This window comes from Aquarana catesbeiana, linkage group LG05 (genome assembly GCF_042186555.1).
Source record: "Aquarana catesbeiana isolate 2022-GZ linkage group LG05, ASM4218655v1, whole genome shotgun sequence".
NCBI lineage: Eukaryota > Metazoa > Chordata > Amphibia > Anura > Ranidae > Aquarana > Aquarana catesbeiana.
The window spans coordinates 567,183,558-567,208,722 of record NC_133328.1 but is presented as its reverse complement, the minus strand read 5'-3'; the positions used below and the strand labels follow the sequence as shown (position 1 = coordinate 567,208,722).

The window sequence follows — 25,165 nt, the reverse complement described above, 5'->3', positions numbered from 1 at the left end:
TGGGTTGCCTATAGCTGAGAGGGGGTTGTAAACCAGCTAGGACTGCCCATAGGCAGTGCTGTGTTATTTTTCTGCCTCGTGCCCTACTCCTGTAGGTGGCCATATAACCCTATGGTCGAGATTCAGAGCAGCTGTGTCTGTCAATGAACTCAGAGAAAGGGATTTTATGGCGAGTAACAAAAAAATCCCATTTTTTGTGCACACTTACCTGTCAAAGTGTGTTTAAAAAGGTGAGTTTTAACTATTATGCTGAGATTCCACCCTTTTTCCCTTGCCATTTCATACTGATCTCTCACATTTTTGTTTTTTGTTTTCTAGGTGAAAACTGTAGACACTGGTGGATCAGTGATTGAAGGTCCATATCTTCTTACTATTATTGTTGATGACATCAATAATCATATACCGACTTTTAACCAGTCTGAATATTTTGCCTCGGTACGGGAGCAGTCCAGACCAGGTAAATTCTTCCTCTGCCATTTAATAAATGAATGTAAACCTGTCAATACAGGGACTGCCATTGCTGAAATCCTTAAAGCGGGGTTCCACCCAAATTTTGAACAATATCTGTATGTATTCTCTTCCTTGCCTAGATGCTGACATGCCGTTTAAAAAAATTTAAATCGCCGTAATTACCTTTTATTTTTCTATTCTTCTTTGCACTTCCTGGTTCTCCTCCCGTGGGAGTAGGCGTGTTTCTAGCCTCTCCCAGACTCCTGGGAGCTAGTATCAGGCTTCCCAGGATGCCACTGAGCATGTGCGGCAATGAGCAGTGAATGCTGGGAGCACAGCATTCACCACATCCAGGAAATAAATGCTTGTGGGCTTCAAATGCCCACAATGAAGATGGAAACCGCCTGCAGTGAATGATATAAGTTATTCTTTCCGACGAAATCTGACACAGGCGGACATATTACACACAATATGTGAGTATGTAATGCTGAGAAGAAAAGTTTGTGAATGAACTCAAAAAAAAAAAAACGATAGATAGGTGGACCCCCGCTTTAAGCTAACTGCCTGGTTGTCATTCTTATCCTGACCAGGAACAAGTACTGTATGCAGATCAGGAAAGTCAGAAAAAAGCCCTGATCTGCATGCTTGGTCTGGGACAGTGTCTCAAAAGACTGAAAAATATTTGGACTAAAGCATGCCATAGATTATGTAACTTTCTTTTCTGCAACCATGGGTTGTGGGAAAGAAATGTAGAGTAAAACCTTGGTTTAAAAGTAAGTTGGTTTGAGAGCATTTGCAAGACAAGCAAAATTTTTAAATAAATTTTGACTTGATATACAAGCGATGTCTTGTTATACAAGTAGCTTCATGTCACAACTGAGTATAAAACAGAACAGAGGCGCCTCTAAGTGTAGAAATATGGCTACATTTAATGAAGGTACACCATTTAGCAAGTCACATGGTTGATGATTTAAACAGGCACATCTAAGTATGCAGACATCCGGGGTAAAGATGTCCACATAGGTCATCCTCCACACCACCATCGACGTCATCCCTTCCACGAGCGCTTCAAGCCTCGCTTTAAAATCGCTCTACTGCAGGGTGGTCTTCCTGGTCATGATTGCAGACTGACAGCGGTGAGAGCCGGCGGTGTGGAAGACAGTCTATTTGGACAGCTTTACCATGGATGCTTGCATACTTAGATGAAGGGCCGATCCTAGGGTCACAAACGCCTGGGTGCAGAAATATTTCTGGCGCCCCCACATGGGCGTGGTCATCTTACGAACTCCTCCCCTTTACAAATGTTTCTATGGCAATGACTCAAACACAGAACAATAAAGAAAATACAGGAAGAGCGTACACTAATGAGACTTGGAGGGGAGTCTCTCTGATGCACACAGAGAGGGCTTCTGTTAGAGAGTCTGTTAGAAAGAGCCCCCAGACATAGTACAGGAGACAGTCAGAGACTGCAGACATGATACAAGAGACGGTCAGAGACTGCAATCATAGTACAGGAGATGGTCAGAGACTGTAGACATGATACAAGAGATGGTCAGAGACTGCAGACATGATACAAGAGATGGTCAGAGACTGCAGACATAGTACAGGAAATGGTCAGAGACTGCAGACATAGTACAGGAAATGGTCAGAGACTGCAGACATAGTACAGGAAATGGTCAGAGACTGCAGACATACTACAGGAGAGAGTCAGACTGCAGACATGATACAAGAGATGGTCAGAGACTGCAGACATACTACAGGAGACAGTAAGAGACTGCAGACATACTACAGGAGACGGTCAGAGACTGCAGACATAGTACAGGAGACGGTCAGAGACTGCAGACATAGTACAGGAGACGGTCAGAGACTGCAGACATAGTACAGGAGACGGTCAGAGACTGCAGACATAATACAGGAGACGGTCAGAGAATGCAGACATAATACAGGAGACGGTCAGAGACTGCAGACATAATACAGGAGACGGTCAGAGACTGCAGACATAATACAGGAGATGATCAGAGACTGCAGACATAGTACAGGAGATGGTCAGAGACTGCAGACATAGTGCAGGAGATGATCAGAGACTGCAGGCATAGTACAGGAGATGATCAGAGACTGCAGACATAGTGCAGGAGATGATCAGAGACTGCAGACATAGTGCAGGAGAGGATCAGAGACTGCAGACATAGTACAGGAGAGGATCAGAGACTGCAGACATAGTACAGGAGAGGATCAGAGACTGCAGACATAGTACAGGAGAGGATCAGAGACTGCAGACATAGTACAGGAGATGGTCAGAGACTGCAGTTCCTATGGACGTTAGTAGATAATGGCCGATCGGCCCTTTCACCTGACCCAGCGATACAGCAACGGTTCCTCTGATCAGGAGTCAGCTCACGCTGAATTGCCCGTGGCGACTCCGCTGGGTGGCACCCAGATCTGTATTCCTGCAATGACTCCATTCCTTTCTCCGCTAGGGATGGCGGAGGACAGACCTCCCCCTCCATTAGTACAGACCCCCCTCCATTAGTACAGACCCCCCTCCATTAGTACAGACGCCCCAGGACAGACCCCCCTCCATTAGTACAGACCCCCCAGGACAGACCCCCCCTCCATTAGTACAGACCCCCCCAGGACAGACCCCCCCTCCATTAGTACAGACCCCCCCAGGACAGACCACCCCTCCATTAGTACAGACCCCCAGGACAGACCCCCTCTCCATTAGTACAGACCCCCCCAGGACAGACCCCTCCATTAGTACAGACCCCCATTAGTACAGACCCCCCCCTCCATTAGTACAGACCCCCCAGGACAGACCCCTCCATTAGTACAGACCCCCCCTCCATTAGTACAGACCCCCCCTCCATTAGTACAAACCCCCCAGGACAGACCCCCCCTCCATTAGTACAGACCCCCCAGGACAGACCCCCCCTCCATTAGTACAGACGCCCCCAGGACAGACCACCCCTCCATTAGTACAGACCCCCAGGACAGACCCCCCTCCATTAGTACAGACCCCCTCTCCATTAGTACAGACCCCCCTCCATTAGTACAGACCCCCCAGGACAGACCCCTCCATTAGTACAGACCCCCCCTCCATTAGTACAGACCCCCCCAGGACAGACCCCCTCTCCATTAGTACAAACCCCCCCTCCATTAGTACAGACCCCCCAGGACAGACCCCCCTCCATTAGTACAGACCCCCCAGAACAGACCCCCTCCTCCATTAGTACAGACCCCCCAGGACAGACCCCCCTCCATTAGTACAGAACCCCCCCTCCATTAGTACAGACCCCCCAGGACAGAAAACCCCTCCATTTGTACAGAACCCCCCCTCCCTTAGTACAGACCCCCCCTCCATTAGTACAGAACCCCCCCAGGACAGACCCCCCCTCCATTAGTACAGACCCCCCAGGACAGACCCCCCCTCCATTAGTACAGACCCCTCTCCATTAGTACAGACCCCCCTCCATTAGTACAGACCCCCCTCCATTAGTACAGACCCCCCTCCATTAGTACAGAACCCCCCCTCCATTAGTACAGACCCCTCTCCATTAGTACAGACCCCCCTCCATTAGTACAGAACCCCCCTCCATTAGTACAGACCCCCCCAGGACAGACCCCCCTCCATTAGGGTACATAAAAATACCCGGGCGGCAGCTGGAGAGGAGAGGACAGTGTGCAGCCGCGCCGCCTGGGTGGAGAACAGATCACAGCATGCAGGAGTGAGAGACACAGAGGAGGAGGAGAACGTGTCAGGCACGGACGCCCCCCCAGCGACGTTACTGCACAGCTGGTCTCTCTCCACACAGAGACCAGCCGCTCTGCCTCCGATCTCATCTCCAGCTGCTCTCCTTCTCTGACAGGAGGAGGGAGGGGGGAGGGGCTTGAGCAGGAAACAGCGGCGGTGACTGGCGGAGGGAGCCGCCTCTGGACACGGAGAGGAGGAGGAGGGAAGGTAGCACTCTGGTGCTTCAGTGCCCCCACCTCTCTGGCGCCTGGGTGCACTGCACCCCGAGCACTCGCCTGGGATTGGCCCTGCTTAGATGTGCCTCTTTTCATCATCAACCATGTGAGTTGCCAAATGTTGTACCTTCATTAAATGTAACCATATTGCTACACTTAGAGGCGCCTCTCTTCTCTTTTATACACTATAGCTCCTAGTGGATTTTGCTTCTAATCCCCTTGTGGAGGCTGCCATTTGTGGATGGACATTTTATCACATTGCTATCATCTTTTTATATAGACTATAAACTGAAGGACTTATGAATAAATGGTTGTGGAATGAATCATCTGAGTTTCCATTATTTCTTAGGGGGAAATTTGCTTTGATATACAAGTGCTTTGGATTACAAGCATCTTTCCCGAACAAATTATGCTCGCAATCCAAGGTTTTACTGTACTTGATTCCCCCCTACGAAGCTATTGTGTTCTCCCAGTGGGGGGCACAGGGAGCCTGCAGTGTGCAGCAGCCCCCCTCAGTCCGCCTAATACTTACCTGAGGTTCATCCTGATTCAGCGATGTTATCCGAGTGTCTCTGCTGCCCGACACTTTCCTCCTCATTGGCTGAGACAGCAGCCGGTGCCTTTGGCTCAGGCTGCTGTCAATCAAAGTCAGTCAGCCAATTAGGAGAGAGAGTGGGTGGGGCCAAGCCATGGCTCCATGTCTGAATGGACACAGGGAGCTGTAGCTCGGCTCGGGTGCCCCCATAGTAAGCTGCTTGCTGTGGGGGCACTCAACAGGAGGAAGGGCCAGGAGCATCGAAAAGGGACCCGAGAAGAGGAGGATCCAGGCTGCTCTGTGCAAATCCACTGCACAGGGCAATTAAGTATAACATGTTTCTTATTTTTTAACTTAACTTAACTTAAAAAAACGAAACTTTACAATTACTTTAATATGCTCGATCCTTAATGACACATATAATTACAGCTCCCAAATCAAAAGATCGCCCGTTAGAAGAAATCTCTATCTCCTAACTTTGAAGAGGTTAATTCAAGGATCTTTAGGACACTTGTAAATGAAAAGTTGACTGCCATCCAAGATAGGATACATTTATTTCAGTTTGGTAACCTTGGCTTGAGTACTCCCCTCAGTGTACCCCACATCTTCTGCAGCTTTGATGAAAGGGAGAGTCTCCCTGTATTGGCACCCCCTTACAGACTCCCATGGGTGGCCTCCATGGTCCCTCTCCTACCTTCCCCTACCCCTGATTGTTTTCCTCCCCTTTCCCTCCTCATCCCTCCTTTCCTGTCCCCTTTCTCCCTATCCTTCCTTTCCCTTTCCCCTTTTTTCTTTCTGTTTTTTTTTTTTTTCTCTTTTTATTTACTCTTCCTCCCCTGTCTAATATCCTCTATGACCCTGAACATATGACTCATTGTACAATTTCTTGTCAATGGGAACTTGGCTTCTTTTCTTTCCTCTTCTTCCAGTTTCCATTATAATAACCACTCACTGGATACTGCCATGCAACATGCAACTGGTACATTGAATGTTATTTTTTACTTAACAAGTACTGGATTGTATGCCCCTGATATACAGACTAACTCCCTTATTGCACTAAATGTACTTGTACCTGTTGGATCTTAATTGGATGTTATCTTCAAAACGTTTGAAGGTTATTTTCAAAACCTTATTGCTATATGAGCATATGGTCCTTGTACAATGTTTTCTTTGCCTTTCTTTTTACTGTTGTATACATGAGCTGTTTATGTATGTAGAAATATATACCTTGAAATAATAAAAACTTTTGGTACCAGAAAAACACATGGGCTGCCATTAATAACCACCTTCTAGAAATGCTATGTGATTGGCTCTCAGGCTGATCATCTGGTTTTAATGCTTTCTGTGGCATTGATCTAGAAGAGGTTTGCTGCAATTTTTATACAGGATTATTATTATTATACAGGATTTATATTGCTCCAACAGTTTGCGCAGCACTTAAAGCGGAGTTCTGGCCACAGTATTTTTTTTTTTTTTTTTTTACGGGCATTCCGTCACACTTGATTAGTAACTTAAATAAAGTATATCTATGTTTGCTAGTGTATATGAATCATAGAATTTTTTTATACTTACGATTTATAAAATCCTCTTCTGGCCATTGCCATGATGACTGTGGGCACATGAAGCCCAATCACAACCTTTTCCTGGATAAGCTATCGAGAGGTGCGTGCTGGGTAAACAGCACGCACCTCTCGATCTCGCGCATGCACGATGCTCTGGGAGCCGTAGATTTTTTTCTCACAGTACTGCCCACTGCCTCTTGGGAAATGATGATTCACATTTCCCAGGAGCACAAGCGAGGGAGGAAGTGATGTGGAGCACCGCGGACCCGGAAGTGGCAGATTAGGAGCCACCACCTAGCAACAGGGCATTTCTGGTGAGTTAAAAAAAATGTAACTCCCCTTTAACAAAATAAAGGCAGACATTACAGTTACATTACAATTTGGTACAAGAGGAATCAAAGGGCCCTGCTCATTAGAGCTTACAATCTAAAAAGGGAGGGTCAATTGATACAAAAGGTAATAGCTGTGGGGAATGAGCTGATGGAGGAACCTTGGATTACGAGCATAATGCATTCCAGGAGAATGCTTGTAAACCAAAGCGCTCGCATATCAAAGCAAGTTTCCCCATAGAAGTCATTGACTGCTATTGCATGCAATACCGCATGTGGCCAGAGGTGGGGGGGGCGCCGGAGAGCCTCGGAAATACTCGGGAACAGCTTGGCTGAACTCGGAAAGCCTCAGAAAGGCTTGGAAACACTCTGGAAATGAGTATTTCCGAGTGTTTCTGAGTATTTCCGAGTGATTCCAAGTATTTCCGAACAGGTCCGAACCATTCCGAGTTTCACCGGCGCCCCCGTACCTCTGACCAAATGTGGTACTGCACACCCCATTAGCTTGAATTCTGCTTATTTTGCGAGTCACTCGCAAACCGAGTCAGAATTAAAAAAGAAAAAAGTTGCTCGTCTTTCAAAGCGCATTTTAACCGCAATACTCGTAAACCAAGGTTCCACTGTATTAGTTAGAAGCAGGATAGGCTTCTTTAAAGAGAACGGTTTTCAGGGATCGTCTAAAGATGGATAGATTAGGGGATAGTCGGACAGATTGAGGTAGGGAGTTCCAAAGGATGGGAGAAGCTCTGGAGAAACCCTGGAGGCAAGCATGGGAGGAGGTGACAAGGGAGCTAGAGAGCAGGAGGTCTTGGGAGGACCGAAGAGAGCGGCTTGGTTGGTATTTTGGAACTAGGTTAGTGATCTAGCTGGGGGCAGAGTTATGGATGGCTTTGTAAATTATTGTTAGTACTTTGAATTTTATTTGTTGAGTGAGTGGAAGCCAGTGGAGGAATTGGCAGAGAGGGGTAGAGTACACTGAATGATTGGTAAGGTGGATAAGTCTTGCAGCGGCATTCATTATGGACTGAAGGTGGGATAGTCTATGTAAAGGTAATCCAATGAGGAGAGAGTTGCAGTAGTCAAGGCGAGAGATAACCAGGGAGTGAATTAGAAGCTTGGTGGTGTCATTAGTTAAAAAGGGGCGTATTCTGGAAATGTTGTGGAGGCTAAGGCGGCATGATTTGGACAGGGATTGGATGTGGGCCTGAAAGGACAGTTCAGAGTCTAAGGTTACCCCTAGCACCCTGGCATGTGAGGAAGGACTGATAGATGTGCCATTGATCTTGACAGAGAAGTCAGGGGAAGGGGCACATGGAGGAGGAAATATTAGGAGCTCAGTTTTGAGGAAGTGGTTTGACATTCAGGCTATGTCTGTTAGTAAATCAGTGATGCGTGAGCTGAGGGGCAGAGAGATAGATTTGGGTGTCATCAGCATATAAATGGTAATGGAAGCCATGGGAGGCTATCAGCTGATCCAGGGAGGATGTGTAGATCGAGAATAGTAGAGGTCCAAGGACAGAACCTTGGGAGACCCTAATGGTAAGAGGCGTTGGAGAGGAGGAAGTGGAGTTGTAAGTGACACTGAAGGTGCGATGAGATAGGCAAGATTCAAACCAATGGAGAGCACAGCCATGGAGACCAAGCAAATTTAGTTTTTTGAAGAGGAGGGGGTGGTCAACTGTATCAAAGGCAGCAGAAAGGTCCAAGGAGTAGGAGTACGGAATAATGACTGTTAGTTTTAGCTGTTAGTAAGTAGTTTGTGAGTTTTGGGAGGGCAGTTTCTGTGGAGTGCTGTGGGCGAAATCCAGACTAAACGTTCAAGGACTGTGGAGGCAAAAGGGAATAAAGAGATGGGTCTTAGGTTGTTAAGATTGGTGGGGTCTAGTGAGGCCTTTTTTGGTATGGGAGTGACTAGCGCATGTTTTAGAGGGTTGGGGAAGATGCCAGTAGAGAGTGAGAGGTTGAAGATATGAGTTAAAGAGTGTAGGATAGAGCCAGATGGTGACCGTAGTATTTGAGAAGGAACAAGGTCCAGCGGGCAGGAGGTTAGATGAGCATTAGAAAAAAGTTTAGTGACTTCCTCTATAGTAGCTGGGTTAAAAGTGAGAAGTATTGATTGAGCAGGAGGACAAGGAGTGTAAAGTGAGGGGGATATCTGTAGAGTGGAGATCTTAAGACGAATTGTCTCAATCTTATTTTTGAAGTGATTAGCAATCTCCTGGGCAGTGAGTAAGTTAGTGGGTGGAGGTAATGGAGGATGAAGTAGAGTGGTAAAGGTAGAAAAGAGTTGACGGGGCCTGCCTGAGAGGGTGTTAATGAGAGTGATATAGTAGACCTGTTTGGCAGTGTAGAGGCAGGAATGGTATTTTTTGGAGGGCAGATTTATATTGGCTGAAATCTTGCTGTGACTTAGTCTTATGCCACAGAGGCTCAAGAGCGCAGCTCTGTTTCTTGAGGCTTCTGGTACTGTCTGTCTGCCAGGGTTGTATAGGTCAGGGTCTTATTCTGTGTGTAGTGAGGGGGGTGAAGGTATCCAGGGTGGATTACAGTGAACTGTTGTAGACAGAAGTGGCCAAACTTCCAAACTTCAGCTAACACTCTTTAGCTCCCTTGCTGACCGGCTCACGCCGATACACGTCGGCAGAATGGCACATACAGGCATATTAATGTACCTGTATGTTGCCCTTTAAGATGCGGCATTGTGGGCGCGTGTGCGCCTGCTGCGAGCTCCATGAGTGTGATCGCGGGTCCCGCGGACTCGATGTCCGCGGGGATACCCGCGATCGTCTCACGGAGAGGAAGAACGGGGAAATGCTGATGTAACCAAGCTTTCCCCATTCTTCCTAGTGACAGGACACTGATCACAGCTCCCTGTGATCGGGAGAGGTGATCAGTGTCATGACACACGTAGCCCATCCCCCCCACAGTTAGAACACATCTCTAGGACACACCTATCCCCTGCAGCACCCCTACTGGTTAACCCCTTCACTGCCAGTCACATTTACACCGTAATCAGGGCATTTTTAATCACACTGATCGCTGTATAAATGTGAATGGTCCCAAAATAGAGCCAAAAGTGTCCGGTCTGTCCGCCATAATGTTGCAGTCACGATAAAAATCGCAGATCGCCGCCATTACTAGTAAAAAAAAAAAATATTAATAAAAATGCCATCAAACTATCCCCTATTTTGCAGACGCTATAACTTTTGCGCAAACCAATCAATATTTTTGCAATTTTTTTTACCAAAAATATGTAGAATAATACATATCGGCCAAAACTGAGGAAACAAAAATTTTTTTTATATATTTTTTGGGGATATTTATTATAGCAAAAGTAAAAAATATTGCATTTTCTTCAAAATTGTCGCTATTTTTTTTGTTTATAGCGCAAAAAATAAAAACCGCAGAGGTGATCAAATACCACCTAAAGAAAGCTCTATTTGTGAGGAAAATAGGATGTCAATTTTGTTTGGGAGCCACATTGCACGGCCGCGCAATTGTCAGTTAGAGCGACGCAGTGCCGAATCGCAAAAAGTGCTCTGGTCTTTTGCCAGCCAAATGGTCCGGGGCTTAAAGCGGAGCGCCGCCGAAAAATTTTTTTTTAAAAGTCAGCAGCTACAAATACTGCTGCTGCTGACTTTTAAAACATGGACACTTACCTGTCCAGGGCGCCCGCGATGTCGGCACCCGAGGCCGAACCGTCTCTCCGTCCTCGGGTGCTGCCGCCTCCATCTTCGGTAAGAGAATCAGGAAGTGAAGCTGTGCGGCTTCACTTCCCGGTTCCCTACTGCGCATGCGCGAGTCGCGCAGCGCAATACGGATGGTCCCTGCTGCCTCTGGGACCCGTGTGTTTCCCAGCAGGCAGCGGGGAGGGAGCAGGAAGTGGCGTAAATAACCGCAGATTCCGCGGCTATCTATGCCGGAAGTGGGTACAGATACCTGTAATATACAGGTATCTGTACCGCCCTCCCCCCTGAAAGGTGCCAACTGTGTCACCGGAGGGGGGGAGGAATCTGATGAGTGGAAGTTCCACTTTTGGGTGGAACTCCACTTTAAGTGGTTAAGCAGTTGCAGAATTTTATTTCTTTTCCTTTTGAAGTCGGAGGGAAATCATTACACCCCATTTGCATATTTGTTCTGGGTTAGGCTCCTTTCACACGAACGGACCGTTCAGGTCCGCCTGTCAGTTTTGTCGGCGGACCTGAACGGGTGCTCCATGTAAGGCTATGGAGCGACGGATGTCAGCGGTGACATGTCCGCTGACATCTGACCCGGTCCGATCTGCCAAAATCAGACAGATGACCCTACGTTCACATCTGTCCCTGGCGGATCGGATCGCGTGAGATCTGACGAAAACGGACATGCTGTCCGTTTTCGTCCGATCTCTCCATAGCAACCAGCGGCACTCAACAAGCCCCTCCCCGCTCAGTGAGCAGAGAGGGACCTGTCATCCGCTGGCTCAGCGGAGATCAACGGAGAGATCTCCCGCTGAGCCAGCGGACGGAGGTGGACTCCGTGGCAGCGGATCCGCCTTGTGTGAATGAGGCCTTATCAACTCAAATCTATCAATGTCTATTTGAAGTATCACACCATTTATGCTTTAGGTTTACATGTTATGATTCTTGGTTATCTTTTTATCTGGAAATGCTTTTAAATGCTATGCTACTATGTCGATCTTACTGATTATAATTTATCTTTCGGTTAAAAAAAAAATATAATTTTGTCCCAAGTTAACACTTTTTAGACCCATATAAATATAAATATTTTTTAATTACAGGCATACCATTTCTCACTGTTTATGCCACTGATGAGGATGATCCATCGACACCTAATGCCCAACTGGTCTTTGAAATCATGCAGCAGGTCCCAGACCCAGTCAAAGTACCTTTCTTCCAGATCAACAACACTACTGGAAAAATATCCACAACATTAAACGGTACGTAGAGAACAAACCAATCCTTGCAGATTACCAATAACCCAGCCAACAGCTGGCTTGGATGCTAAGGCTCCAAAAAGAGACATTTCATTGATAAATTGTACAGTAGATTGTGGCTCATAATCCAGCTCATCCTCTTAGATTTCTCAATGAAAAAAGTTAATCTTTTAGTAACCAAACTGAGTGAAGTAGCACAATTGTACAGAAATACATTCTGAGTGATTTCAGTGTCTAGAATAAAGGGTTCCCTGATTTAGCATAATTATAATTTAAACTTTCATCCTCTCTTTTGCTAAATTTCCTGTATAACTTTTAAAACTGATCTCCAAGCTAAAAGCTAAATTAACAGATGAATACATTTATGAGATTTGCTTTACCATGGGAAAAGATTTGTATTTCTGTCCAATCAGTCCCGAGGTTTACACATACCTGTCTGACAGGGCAGGAGAGATGATTTTTCTCCATTGCAGTTAAAATGTGTGAGCATGAAGATTTTTTTTATTCTAGAAGAGAATCCTGGCAAGGATTCTTAAAGCTCAAAAATAAAATGTTTATTTATTGCAGTTTATCAATCCCTAGATGTGGTGGCTGAATTCGTTTTCTGTTTTTATTGTTTTCATTTGTACCTAGTGATCCAGTCAGTGAATTATCTATTTATGGAGAAGCAGAGGATAAACACTTAAACAGCAGCACTGGCTGGAGAGCATAGGTGTGCGCAGCCTAGTGCATTAGGGTGTGCACCCCAAAGCTTAAACCCAACACACACACTATATGGGCGGTGTCAGTAGGGCAGGGATTGGTGTTAGTAGTTTATTTTTATTTTTTTATTATTATAACTTTTTTACAATTGTATTATTTTTTACAATAATTTATTATTATTATTATTTTTTACAATTTATTAGGAGTCCCATTGGGGGACTTTGGTGAAATATCAGGGGTCTGAACAGCCTCACTTTTGAGACAGAGAAAGGGACGGAGTACAGAGATTTCCCAGTCCCTTTCTCTGCAACCAAGCAGTAAGGGGAATCTGCGCAGCACAGGGTGATTAGGATGTGCCCAGGCACACCTGGCACACCCTGTGCGCACGCCTATGCTGGAGAGGGTAGTGCAAGATGAGCTGGAAGACTTGGATGGACTTCACTTAAGTGACTACCAAATTAAAACCAAACTTCAGCTAACACTCTTTAGGCAGTTGCAGAAAATGTTTTTTTCCTTTTGAGATAAAGGTTTTACATAAATGAGTAAAAGCTAGCCATTTTAAGCACCCCTGTCAGTGTTAAATGGTTTATCTCAACCCATTAACTTTCAGTTTTGCTAGATAGCTTGGCCTACTAAAGGAAATGGCAATATAATAGCAGGATCAACAGGTTAAAAAATTATATTGAATTTAGGAATTAAGTCATTTTAAAGGTGCCAAAACAAATACATCATAAGAATCCTTTCTTTACTGTACTTCAACAATCAAAGCAGTATGCAGATACTGTTGAATCATTAAAACCAAGAGAGAATATCCAAAATATATACAAATTCTTATGTTGTGTACAAATACTCTTTGCGCTACATGTTTCGCCAGTCGGTTTCTTCAGGAAACAGCGTATAAGTTTCCATTACATTTTAACATTTAAGCAACTACATCAGTATTCTACCTCATTATAAAAACAAACCCACCAGAGGGCATCCTACTAAGGATATCTGAAAAAGTAAGTGAACAGCATTCACAGGAAGCCACTTGAGTTCACGCACCAAAGAAACTGACCCCGCAGGTATTAATAAGTCATAGGGGGAACTATATGAAGCCAGGGATCTTTCTGAAAAGTAGAAAAAATATACAGTATGAAGGAAAAAAAATCAAAATTACTCTCCTACAGATAGTGAATGGCACCTTGGGCCAAATACTCAAAAAGATCAGGGCTTATTCATACCTTAAAGGGGTTGTAAACCCTCGTGTTTTTTCACTTTAATACATTCTATGCATTACGGTGAAAAAACTTCTCTCACTGCTAGCCCCCCAGCCCTCCCGTTTTACTCACCTGAGCCCGTTCATTCCCTCACTGGAGACACGCTCTACCTCTCTGGCCGGGGTTCTTGGCTCTTGATTGAATAGATTCATAGCATCACAGCCATTGGCTCCCGCTGCTGCCAATCAAATCCAATGACGCGGGCGCCAGGGGTGGGGCCGAGTCGGGCATTCTGTGTCTATGGATGCAAATGCTGGACTCAGGAGCAGGCCCGCAAGGTAACCCCCAGTTAGAACACTTCTCCTAGGGCTTTTACTGATGCAGGGAGGAGTCACGAGCGCCGTTGGGGGACCCCAGAAGACGATGATCGGGGGCCACTCTGTGCAAAACGAACTGCACAGTGGAGGTCAGTATGATATGTTTGTTATTAAAAAAACAAACAAAAAAAATAGGGTTTACAACCCCTTTAAATTCATTCCAGAATATAGCCAATAGACTGCAGGAGGACCAATGGAGAGGAACCGAGGCATAAACTCCAAGATCTGAACACACAAAAATATACCAGGGCCCAAAGAAATTGTCCACCCAAAAAAACGTATACAGCAGATCAAATAAAGATGTGCTTTTTCCCCTGTTTGGACTCAACATCTGATAGATGACCCAACTGGTGCTCCTTAGCTACCGAAGATGCTGTGGTGAATCACCGTCATCAGCTCTGCATTTTATGTTCCCCCTGGCCTGTCGGTGACATCAGATGTGAATACTATGGACACCACCACGCATGCTCAGTCTGTTACCCAAACGTGACACCATGTGCATGTGCAACTGCACTCAAATCACCATCTTAGAATAGTCCTCTTTGCCAGGGGGATAAATCATGGACGGCTGTGTTTCTGTTGCTGAAGGGAAAATCAGTGGTGATCGAGGGCATGATGGGGTTACACCCCAAGTCGGAATAGGCACCAAGGAACAGCTGGAATTCCACAAAAGAGGCAGACCTCCCACACAAGCTCAGCCCGCATAGGGGGTATAAAACCAATCCATGGAAGTGACACCCCAAACGTCCGTATGGCCACCCACCCAGTGGGGATAACCCAGTCCCAGGTTAAAAAACTAAGTTGTAGCAGGGAACTAATATTGAGACTGCCCCACCCCCGGCATGCCGCGTCATTGGATGCGATTGACAGCAGCACGAGCCAATGGCTGCGCTGCTTTCAATACATCCACTCTAGCAAATCAACGGCCAGGCTGAGCGGCGAAGAGGAAATCGGGGGCAAGCGCAGCAGGTGAACGGGCTCAGGTAAGTAAAATGAGGGGGCTGGGGGGCCGGTATTGTCGGATGTTTTTTCACCTTAATGCATAGGATGCATTAAGGTGAAAAAACGTGAACCTTTACAACCCCTTTAAAGACCTTTTGCTAGAGCTATAGTATACCTAAGCACCCCCTGACACCACCATTGTCCGGTGACAACTTAAAATTTTTAGGTTCTGCTCATCCCTGTCTGGTGGTCACTAGCACAAATTAAGTATATCTCCCCTAGTGGAGACACAGACAGCTATAGAAACCTGGCAGGGTTTTTTTTCCAATAAACTTTTATTGAGTTTCATAATAGGAGGTGCAACAACATGCACATCCAGAACTGACATTAGATAGGCCAGCCCAGGCAAGTTAAAATACAGGTACTTTAAACAAGAAAAAGGAGGGTCGCAAACCTTTGACACCAAAATTAATTTATTAAAAAGTCAAAAAGCATGCTCACAAACATATGAAGATAGAAAAGCCCATCAAATCATAACTACAGTACAGAGGATAACCTGATGTCTGTAGTTGGTAAGCTGACGCCCCCGTCCTTTGATATTTAATGTACCTGTATTTGTCATTATAGCTCTAAGAAATGGAGAATTCACAGTGGTGACACAGATATGGTGACATATGCAGCATTAGTAATCTTATCAGCTCAGTCATTACAGAGGACAAGAGGGCGCCCTTTACATCTGGAGGAAAAGAGATTTAACCTTCACATTAAAAAAGGCTTCTTCACAGTAAGAGCTGTGCAAATGTGTAATAGACTCCCTCCAGAACTAGTTCTGGCCAGTTCAGTGGATTGTTTTGAAAAAGATCTGGATGCATTCCTGAATGTACATAATATGACTGGATATCAACATTTATAGATAACGCCAGGGGTAGTTGATTCAGGTAATATCCGATTGTCTACTGGGGAATCACAAAGAGTTTTTTCCCCTGCTGGAGCAAATTGGATTATGCTTTATTGTTTTTTTTTTTGCCTTCCTCTGGATCAGCTGTGGGTATAGGATTGTGTATATGTAGGTTTTCTATTGATTTTTTTCTATTGGTTGAACTAGGCGGCCTTGTGTCTTTTTTCTTCTAAGCCTGACTAACTATGTAACCATGAAACTGCATATAAAGTGTCTAGGAAATACTTTATATTAAAGAGTAGGAATGAGCTCGATGTTTGGGTCGAACATAAGTTTGACTCGAACATCAGGTGTTCACCCGTTCGCCGAAGAGCGAACATTATGGGGCGTTCACGGAAAATTTGAGCGTCGCGGAACGCCCCATAATGCACTGCGAGTTTGCAGTGTATTACTATAAGATGATTGGCCAAAGCATGCACCTGACCTGCATGCTTTGGCCAATCACAGAGTGCTCTGCTAAGAGAGCCATCATTGGCCAAAGGTAGTGTGCATTTGGCCAATCATGGCTCAGGGGGACAAAATCCATGCCCCACACTATATAAGGCTGCTTACAGGGCGTCCGTGTGTAGTGTTGTTGGAGTGGACAGAGAGATAGCTTGATTTAGATTAAGCAGACTAAGCAGGCAGGTTATTCAGTTAGTGGCAGTGTATTTGATGGAGATTATATATACTGTATATATATTACATATATACACTCTACATCCAGCGTAGCCTATTACTACAGTGCATACCGTGGTGTACTGTTTTTAATACACTTCAGGTGGTGTATTAATATATATATACAGATATATATATATATATATATATACACACACACACACACATATACACACATATACACTGTATACATATATACACACACGAGACACTTCGTGGAATCATGGACAGGGCACTTGAGGCAGAACAGTGGGAGGAAGAGGGGGACTTCCTTACCTCTAAAGGCCCCCTTTATCCATATAGCATTCCTGCGGGCCCGCCAAACACACAGGAAAAAAGAGGAGGAGGATTGTGTCAGCATGGATGTAGAGGATAACACTCAGCAGCAGTCTTCAAGGGATGGTTTTCAGTCCCCAGAAACTCAAGGAGTTGTATGTGGCTGGGAGGAGGTAGTTACGGATCATGTGATCCTTAGTGACCCAGAGGACTCACAATCGAATGCCTCTGCAAACTTACACTGCATGGCCTCCCTTATTCTGCAAAGCCTGCAAAAGGACCCTAGGATTAGTGGTATCAAGGAGAGGGATCATTACTGGCTGGCAACCCTTCTTGATCCACGTTACAAGGGTAAGGTTGCAGAACTCATCCTTCCTTTACAATGGGAGTAGAGGATGAAACATCTTCAGGAGCCCTTGAAGAAAGGTTTGTTCAATGCATTTCCAGACCCTGGGAGGTTACAATTTTCTGGTGCTGGACAACGTGCTGCTGAGGCTTCGTTCAGTCAGAGGAAGAGCAGTGGAGAAGGTAGCCGGCTGACCGATGCCTTTAAACAATTTTTCAGTCCTCAGCACCAAGGTCTGATCGGTTCACGTAACCATCGGCAGCGTCTGCATTACATGGTGCGTTAATATCTAGGGGCAACAGCAGACTTGGAGACCTTTCCAACAGAGCATCCACTGGGTTACTAGGGCTTAAGGATGGACCACTGGCCAGAACTTGCTCAATATGTAATTGAGCTACTGGCCTGTCCTGCATCCAGCGTGCTTTCTAAACAGACATTCAGTGCTGCTGGAGGGTTTGTAACAGATCAAAGAGTACAAATAAAAGAAAAAAACGCGCTGAAAAAAATATGAACACTTAAAGCTGCACGAATAAAACACCAATACCTGTGTACAGTAAAATTAAAAAGAAAACAAACGTGCGCTCATAATAAACATAATCAGTGTAAAGAATAAATAATCTAAATTCCTGCAAAAAATCGAAAATGTGCATCAAACAATAATATTAATAATTGATGAATGGTGAAAAACTGTGAAAAAATGTGCTTAAACAATATCATGACATTTCAAGAAAAGTTTTCACAACCCAAATGAAAAAAGGACAGTCCTTAGATGAAATACTCCAAGGAGCAATAGTTCTTATGATGAACAGTAGGAGAAGGAGTCCCATAAATATACAGCTACTTCACAGAAGCAGGAGGAAGCATCCACCTTCCGACCAGACACCGCACATATATATGGGGAGGGAGGGGAGTGAGGATAGGAGCTCTCATATATACAGGCCCCTTTGAAGACGTTAGATGTAACGAAACTAGTAGGGCGTGGCTACGCATCGTAAGCCATCACTCAGTCCGCCCCATGATTTGCACGGGTGCTTGCTATTTTTTGCCGGCTTTTTTATATTGTATTTACGGAGCTCACTTGTTGTAACTCCATTGTTTTAACTAGCAATAAATTTTTAAAACTTTACTACACCATCGGAGCCCCTCTTTTGTTTTCTATCCACCTCCTTTTTGGACAAGTGGGCCTGCCCCCCCCCCCCCAGGTGGACGAGTTGGTAGAAGCCAAGTTGGAGACGCACACTGTATGAGCTGGATTCGGACATCATCCATCCACAGTCCCTGCAGAGGGCAAAGTCTGCCTGCGTGTGAGACCTCGCCAGAGAGGAGGTCCATCATTGAGGGTAAGGGTCCACCTTTTAACACTGTGGGACTATATGAGAGCTCCTATCCTCACTCCCCTCCCTCCCCATTTATATGTGCGGTGTCTGACTGGTCGAAAGGTGGATGCTTCCTCCTGCTTCTGTGAAGTAGCTGTTTATTTATGGGACTCCTTCTCCTACTGTTCATCATAAGAACTATCGCTCCTTGGAGTATTTCATCTAAGGACTGTCCTTTTTTCATTTGGGTTGTGAAAACTTTTCTTGAAATGTCATGATATTGTTTAAGCACATTTTTTCACAGTTTTTCACCATTCATCAATTATTAATATTATTGTTTGATGCACATTTTCGATTTTTTACAGGAATTTAGATCAAAGAGTACACCTGTCCACAGACTCCATTGATAGGCTCACATTCATTAAAATGAATCAGTCTTGAATGAGCAACTATTAAGCACCTGATGCTGATGTAACTGATTAAATTTGCTATGGATGTGAGATTCCTTGAAGACTGCCTATGCTGACTATCCTATTCCTCCTCAGTCTTGCTAATGCTAGCTTCCAACAATATTTTTGGTTTAGGGTACCACCACCACTACCCAAGGCCCAATTTTTTCTGCCCCTATTTAACAGGGGCATGTAATTACAATTTTTAATCTAATATTTCACAGCAGGGCCCGTTCCTGCGCCCAGCAAGAGTATCTGTGAGGGATTACAGTGTTGTGGCACCACCACCCAAGGCCCAACTTTTCTGCCCCTGTTTATCAAGGTCATGTAATTACAATTTTTGATACAATATTTCAATGCAGGGCCCGTTCCTGCGCCCAACAAGAGTATCTGTGAGGGGTTACAGTGTTGTGGAACCACCACCACCACCCAAGGCCCAATTTTTCTGCCCCTGTTTAACATTTTTAAATATTGATATAATATTTCACAGCAGGGCCCGTTCCTGCTCCCAACAAGAGTAACTCTGAGAGCTTACAGTTTTTTGGTACCACCAACACCTAAGGCCCAATTTTCTGCAGAGTATATATGGCAGGCCGTATAGTATATATACTGCTGCTCAGAGTATATAGTGCCTAGGGGCTTGGGGGACCCCCACGCCATTTTTTTAAAATTTAGAGTGCGGGATTCCCCTTAATATCCATACCAGACCTGAAGGGCCTGGTATGGATTTTGGGGGTGACATCCACGTCATTTTTTTTTTTTGGTATTTCTCTCTATATTGCCGGGATCCAACAATACATTACAGCCACGAGCAGTTTTGGATGAAATTTGTTCCTTTAGAAATGTCATTTTGCTGTGGCACTGTTATAAACATGGGAAAGATGCGCTACTTTACAGGCATACTAAGGACACTCCCAGGTAGGATATTTAAAGGAATATTTCATTTTTATTGTTTCACTTTAAGCATTATTAAAATCACTGCTCCCGCAAAAACGGCAATTTTTAAAACTTTTTTTGCATTTATACATGTCCCCTGGGGCAGGACCCGGGTCCCCAAACACTTTTTATGGCAATAACTTGCATATAAGCCTTTAAAATTAGCACTTTTGAAGTCCCATAGACTTTAACAGTGTTTGCGTGTTGGAACAATTTTTGGCCTGTTTGCATGTTCTGCTGCTCATTCCTATTAAAGAGTATTTCAAAGTATTTCAACAGGCCCTGTTGCCTTCAGTGTATAAAGGATATGGTGGGTTGACAAAGGGAGGTGGGTTTTGCAACTGGTAGGAGGACACTCCAAGATCAACATTGCAGTTGGTTATAACTGAAGAAGTTCCTGGCAAGGGTTCTATCCCCTCACTACTATATCCAAAATGAAAAACTGTATTTTGGCTCTATATCAATTTTAAACCCTAAGGTGTCCTAGGGCCTGGATGGAAGATGTATATCAGATATGATATAGGATACTATACCCAATAGCAACATATGCTATAGCAACAAGAAAGGATGGAGGAATTTGACCAACAGGGCATAGGCGAAAACAATGCTGCTGGTAATTCATATTAATATGGTAACAAAACTACTGAAACCGCAATAGAGGAACCAACACTGAGGGATGTCTTCTCTGCAATACAGGCAAGCATGTAATAACTCCTTATTATCTCTAACAAATCAAATGCTAGATCTAAAAAATGATATAACTGTTATAAGACAAGAGAATCGAAAAACTCGTGAACATACAACTGACCTGGAGAATAGGGTTAGTACAACAGAGGATGCCCTGCCTTCCTTAAAAAGGGAACTCCAACATACCAAAGTACAAATAACGGACCAAGCACAGAGATTGGATATTTTGGAAAATAGGCAAAGACTAAATATCGTCCGTATCTTAGGTTTCCCTGAAAAGGAAGTAGGTCAATGACCGTTTTTTTGGAAAAATGGATAATGGACACACTGGGTACGGAGGGCTTTTCAAAACTTTATAAATCAAAAGGGCTCACCGTATTCCCAGCCGCCCAATTCCCTCTTCAAGTAATCCAAGGACAGTAATCATTAAGATGTTAAATTACAGAGATAGAGATTAATTCTATCTAAAGCAAGTCAAAGAGGAAATATCGAGTACAATGGTAATAAAATCTTCCTCTTCCCAGATTTTTCCAAGTACAGAAGAAAAGAGCAAAATTCAAAGAGGTTAAGCGTAGTTTGCAATTAAAACAAATAACATATTCATGTTATTTCCAGCTAAGCTGAGAATCATGGACAGAGAGAATGTTTTTTTCTTTGAAAATCCGGAAAGCGGTCAGCGCCTGGCTGGAAGAAAGATACACGAAAGAGAATAACAAGTCTTCATGAATGTTGATTAACTTTGCTTCTCCTTTTCACCTTCGGAAAATCATACTTGAATAATGAAATGGTGGACTATTTTTGAAATATTTTTTTTCCTTTATATCTTTCCAATTAATTAGTTAATTAATTAATGTATTTTTTGGCACATGCATAACACATGTAACTGTCTATGGCCATTAGACAGTCCCCTTGTTTGAGTCCCGTGTTTGCGGTTACCACCAACCTGTGAGGCTGGAGGGAAATGCCAGGAATGATTGGGCTTGTAAGAGGGGGAAGATATGGGTTTGGGGGGGGAGGGGGGTAGGAGGGTTTTTTTTTTTTTTTTTTGGCACCATGCTCTCACTCTCTCCCTTTCTCTTTTTCTCTTTTTTTTTCTTTTCTCTCTCGGATAGTATTTTGTCAGGATCCTCCTCGTCATTGTCTCGTTAAATTAAGTATGGGGAAAAAAAAAACTTATATATATATATATATATATATATATATATATATATATATATATATATATATATCCTACTAGATAAGGTGTCTGGCTGGTTGAAGCCCTGTTCAGTATTTTCTGGTAAAATTAAATGAGTGGTAATAAAATAACGGTGCTGTCATGGAATGTGAGGGGGATGGTAGATAGGAGGAAGAGGCAAGCAGTCTTTGAGGCAATTGAGTTTTACAAACCCGGAATAATTTTTTTGCAGGAGACCCACCTTGAGCGAGGTGACACAATGCTTTTTGAAATTGCAAGATTTCCGTATCAATTTCACGCTGTATACACTACTTATTCACATGGTGTCAGTGTTCTCATTTCTCGCTTGGTTCGGTTCTCATGTAAAGAGAGTTTTATAGACCCAGAAGGTCGATACATTGTGTTACGGTGCTTATTAAATGACAGAAACGTCTTGTTGGTGAATGTCTATATACCCCCTCCTTATAATGATGAAGTGTTGAAAAGTGTCCTTGGGGAAATGGTACAGTTTGCCAACCCTAGTAATGGGAGATTTTAATAACATAATGAAGGAGGAGGAAGAAAGACATAGCACCACAAAGGGAAAACAAAGGATGAAGAGAACTAGTTTTGCTAGACAACTTCAAGAGATGGGGCTAATAGTCATGTGGAGAATTAGATATCCATCAAGAAGAGAATACTCATGTTGTTTGAGCACATATGGTTCTCTGTCAAGAATAGATTTGGCCCTGGGGAATGATAATTTTTTGCCTTGGGTAGAGTCAATCCAATATGGCCCTAGGGGGCTCTCAGATCACTTCCCACTTATATTGAATTTACAGTCCGTGGGACAGACATCATCCCCTCTTTGGAAAATCAACCCACAATGGCTATTATTACTGAAGGAGGAAGATAAGATAGAGTTACAGTTGATTGAATTTTTCAATAAAAATAAAAAGTCGACTTCTTTACTGGTAGTTTGGGATACAATGAAAGCATGTATGGGTGGAATATTGATTAAAGAAATTCATAAAATTAAGAGTTCATCTAGGAGGTGAGAGGAGGAAGTAATGAAAATGGTATCTCAAACAGAGCAGGATTATATTATGGATCCCATAGAAGAAAAGCGTTTAGCACGGCAGGAGGCTCAGGAAACGTATAAAACTTTGGCTTTAACTAAAGCAGAAAATAGTAGATTTTTTCAAAAACAAAAACATTATGAGATGGGGAAACAGGTGAGTCGTATGCTGGCGGTTATAGCTCAGGCACAAGAGGGCCCGATAACTATCTCTGCAGTCAAAGACCCTGAAAGAGTGGTGAGGTATGATACAGGCAGCATTCAGAAGATATTCATTGACTTCTATGCCTCACTTTATGAGTCAAAGGTGTCAATGCTAATGAATCAAGCTAAACAATTCTTGGATAAATTAGTTCTCCCAAAACTTAAAACAGAGGATAGAGAAGCTCTCGATAGTCTCATATCCATGGAAGAATTAAGGCAAACAGTTACACAAACTCATAATAATAAAACGCCAGGGATGGATGGACTACAGACAGAGATATATAAAAAATTTGATAGGATTTTGCTACCAGAACTATTAGAGGTACTAAATGATGCATATCAAAATCAAAAACTTCCAGAATCAATGCAGGAAACGATAGTAATAATGATTCCAAAACAGGGTAGGGATCCAATGATGCCTGAATCCTATCAACCTATATCTCTTATCACCTCAGATGTCAAGATTTTGGCAAGAGTCCTTGCAAATAGGCTATCAAATTATATTAACAGTTTGATACATGAGGATCAAACGGGTTTTAACCCAAAGAGAGCAGCCGCAACAAACATTCGCAGGCTATTTTTGAATTTGCAATTGCCTATGGAAAATATGGGATCTAGAGCACTATTATGCTTAGATGCCCAAAAAGCCTTCGATATGGTGGAGTGGGAATACTTATGGGCCGTACTGGAGTCTTTTGGAATAGGACCGGGATTTTTAAAATGGGTTAAAATATTATATAGTGACCCTAAAGCAAGGGTAAGAATTAATACTACACTATCTAGCCCATTTACCTTATCCAGAGGGACAAGGCAGGGTTGACCCCTGTCGCCACTACTGTTTGCTATAGCAGTGGAGACTCTTGGCCTTGCCATTAGACAATCAACAAAACTAGTCGGGTTTCGACAGGCAGGTAGAGAGGATAAAGCCCTGGGGGATACCTCAAATTCATTAACGGAACTTATGAGCCATATCTCCATATTTGGGATATTTTCTGGCTTCCAGATTAACTGGGATAAATCCATGTTATTACCACTAGATGAGTTAGAAACCCCCTTATTAAATCAAGCCTCTAAAATTCAAATTAAGGATACAGTGAAATATTTGGGGATAGAGATCTCTCGGGATGTAAAAGACTATATTAATTTAAATTTGAAACCTCTATTAACAAAATTTAAGGATAAATGCCAAAGTTGGTGTAAGTTACCTCTGATGGTGATAGGAAGAGCAAATCTTATCAAAATGATTTGGGCCCCGCAATTACTTTACCTGTTTAATAACTCACCAATATGGATTACCGCATTTTGGTTTAGAAAAATAGAGTCGCTTTTCAGAGACTTGGTCTGGAGGAAAAAACAACCATGTATAAAGTTAACAACATTAATGCTAACCAAGGAAGAGGGAGGTTTGGCGATCTCCCATCCCAAAAATTATTTTCTAGTCTCACAATTACAACACTTTAGCGGGTGGACAATAGTAATGGACTCTGACCCTATACAGAGTCTGCTAATATCAGTTTATGAAGTATATACATTGGTTTCTTTATTAGGGTCGAGAAATCAACTGCACGATAAAGGATTCCTTACGGGTAAATTGTTTGACAAGATATGGCAGGAAATGAGGAAAATTACTGAGATAAATGGATATACGTCATATACTTCAATCTGGAATAATAGCAGCTATGAGGAATTGTGAAACTGGAAGGGTTTGAGATCTGGAGGCAGAAGGGACTAAGGTACATAGAACAGCTATTTCAGGATAGCCAATACAACAAAACAAAAACTCTTGCGCATAAATGTGTAAGCCCGACAGTTCAAAGTTCAACGTGGATGGTAGCTTTTGGCCTTGCTGCCCTCAAGGATGGGGATATCCTAGCAATCAGACAAAAAACAGAAAAGAAAGGGTGCACCGGCCTTGTGCATTATCCTTAAAAAAGTTTATTAAAAAAGAAAACATAAAAACTACTACTCACAAGGGTAGATGAAAATCACACATAAATGATCTACGGTTAGAGGTGATAGGTCCACCGATTGTAGTCTCCGAACTTATGGAGAAGACGTGCAGACTGATGCTGGCTGACGCGTTTCGAAGGTAGTACCTTCTTCCTCA

At 43.6% G+C, this 25,165-nt stretch overlaps 1 protein-coding gene across 1 annotated transcript in view; it reads left to right on the top strand.

Moving 5' to 3' along the window:
- CDH17 (cadherin 17) overlaps positions 1–25,165 on the top strand; it is a 236,317-nt gene that overhangs the window by 95,773 nt on the left and 115,379 nt on the right. Inside the window, exons 5-6 of the mRNA XM_073631971.1 lie at positions 319–457; positions 11,620–11,778. Of these exons, the coding sequence (XP_073488072.1) occupies positions 319–457; positions 11,620–11,778 (298 nt within the window). The remainder of the gene's footprint in view (positions 1–318; positions 458–11,619; positions 11,779–25,165) is intronic.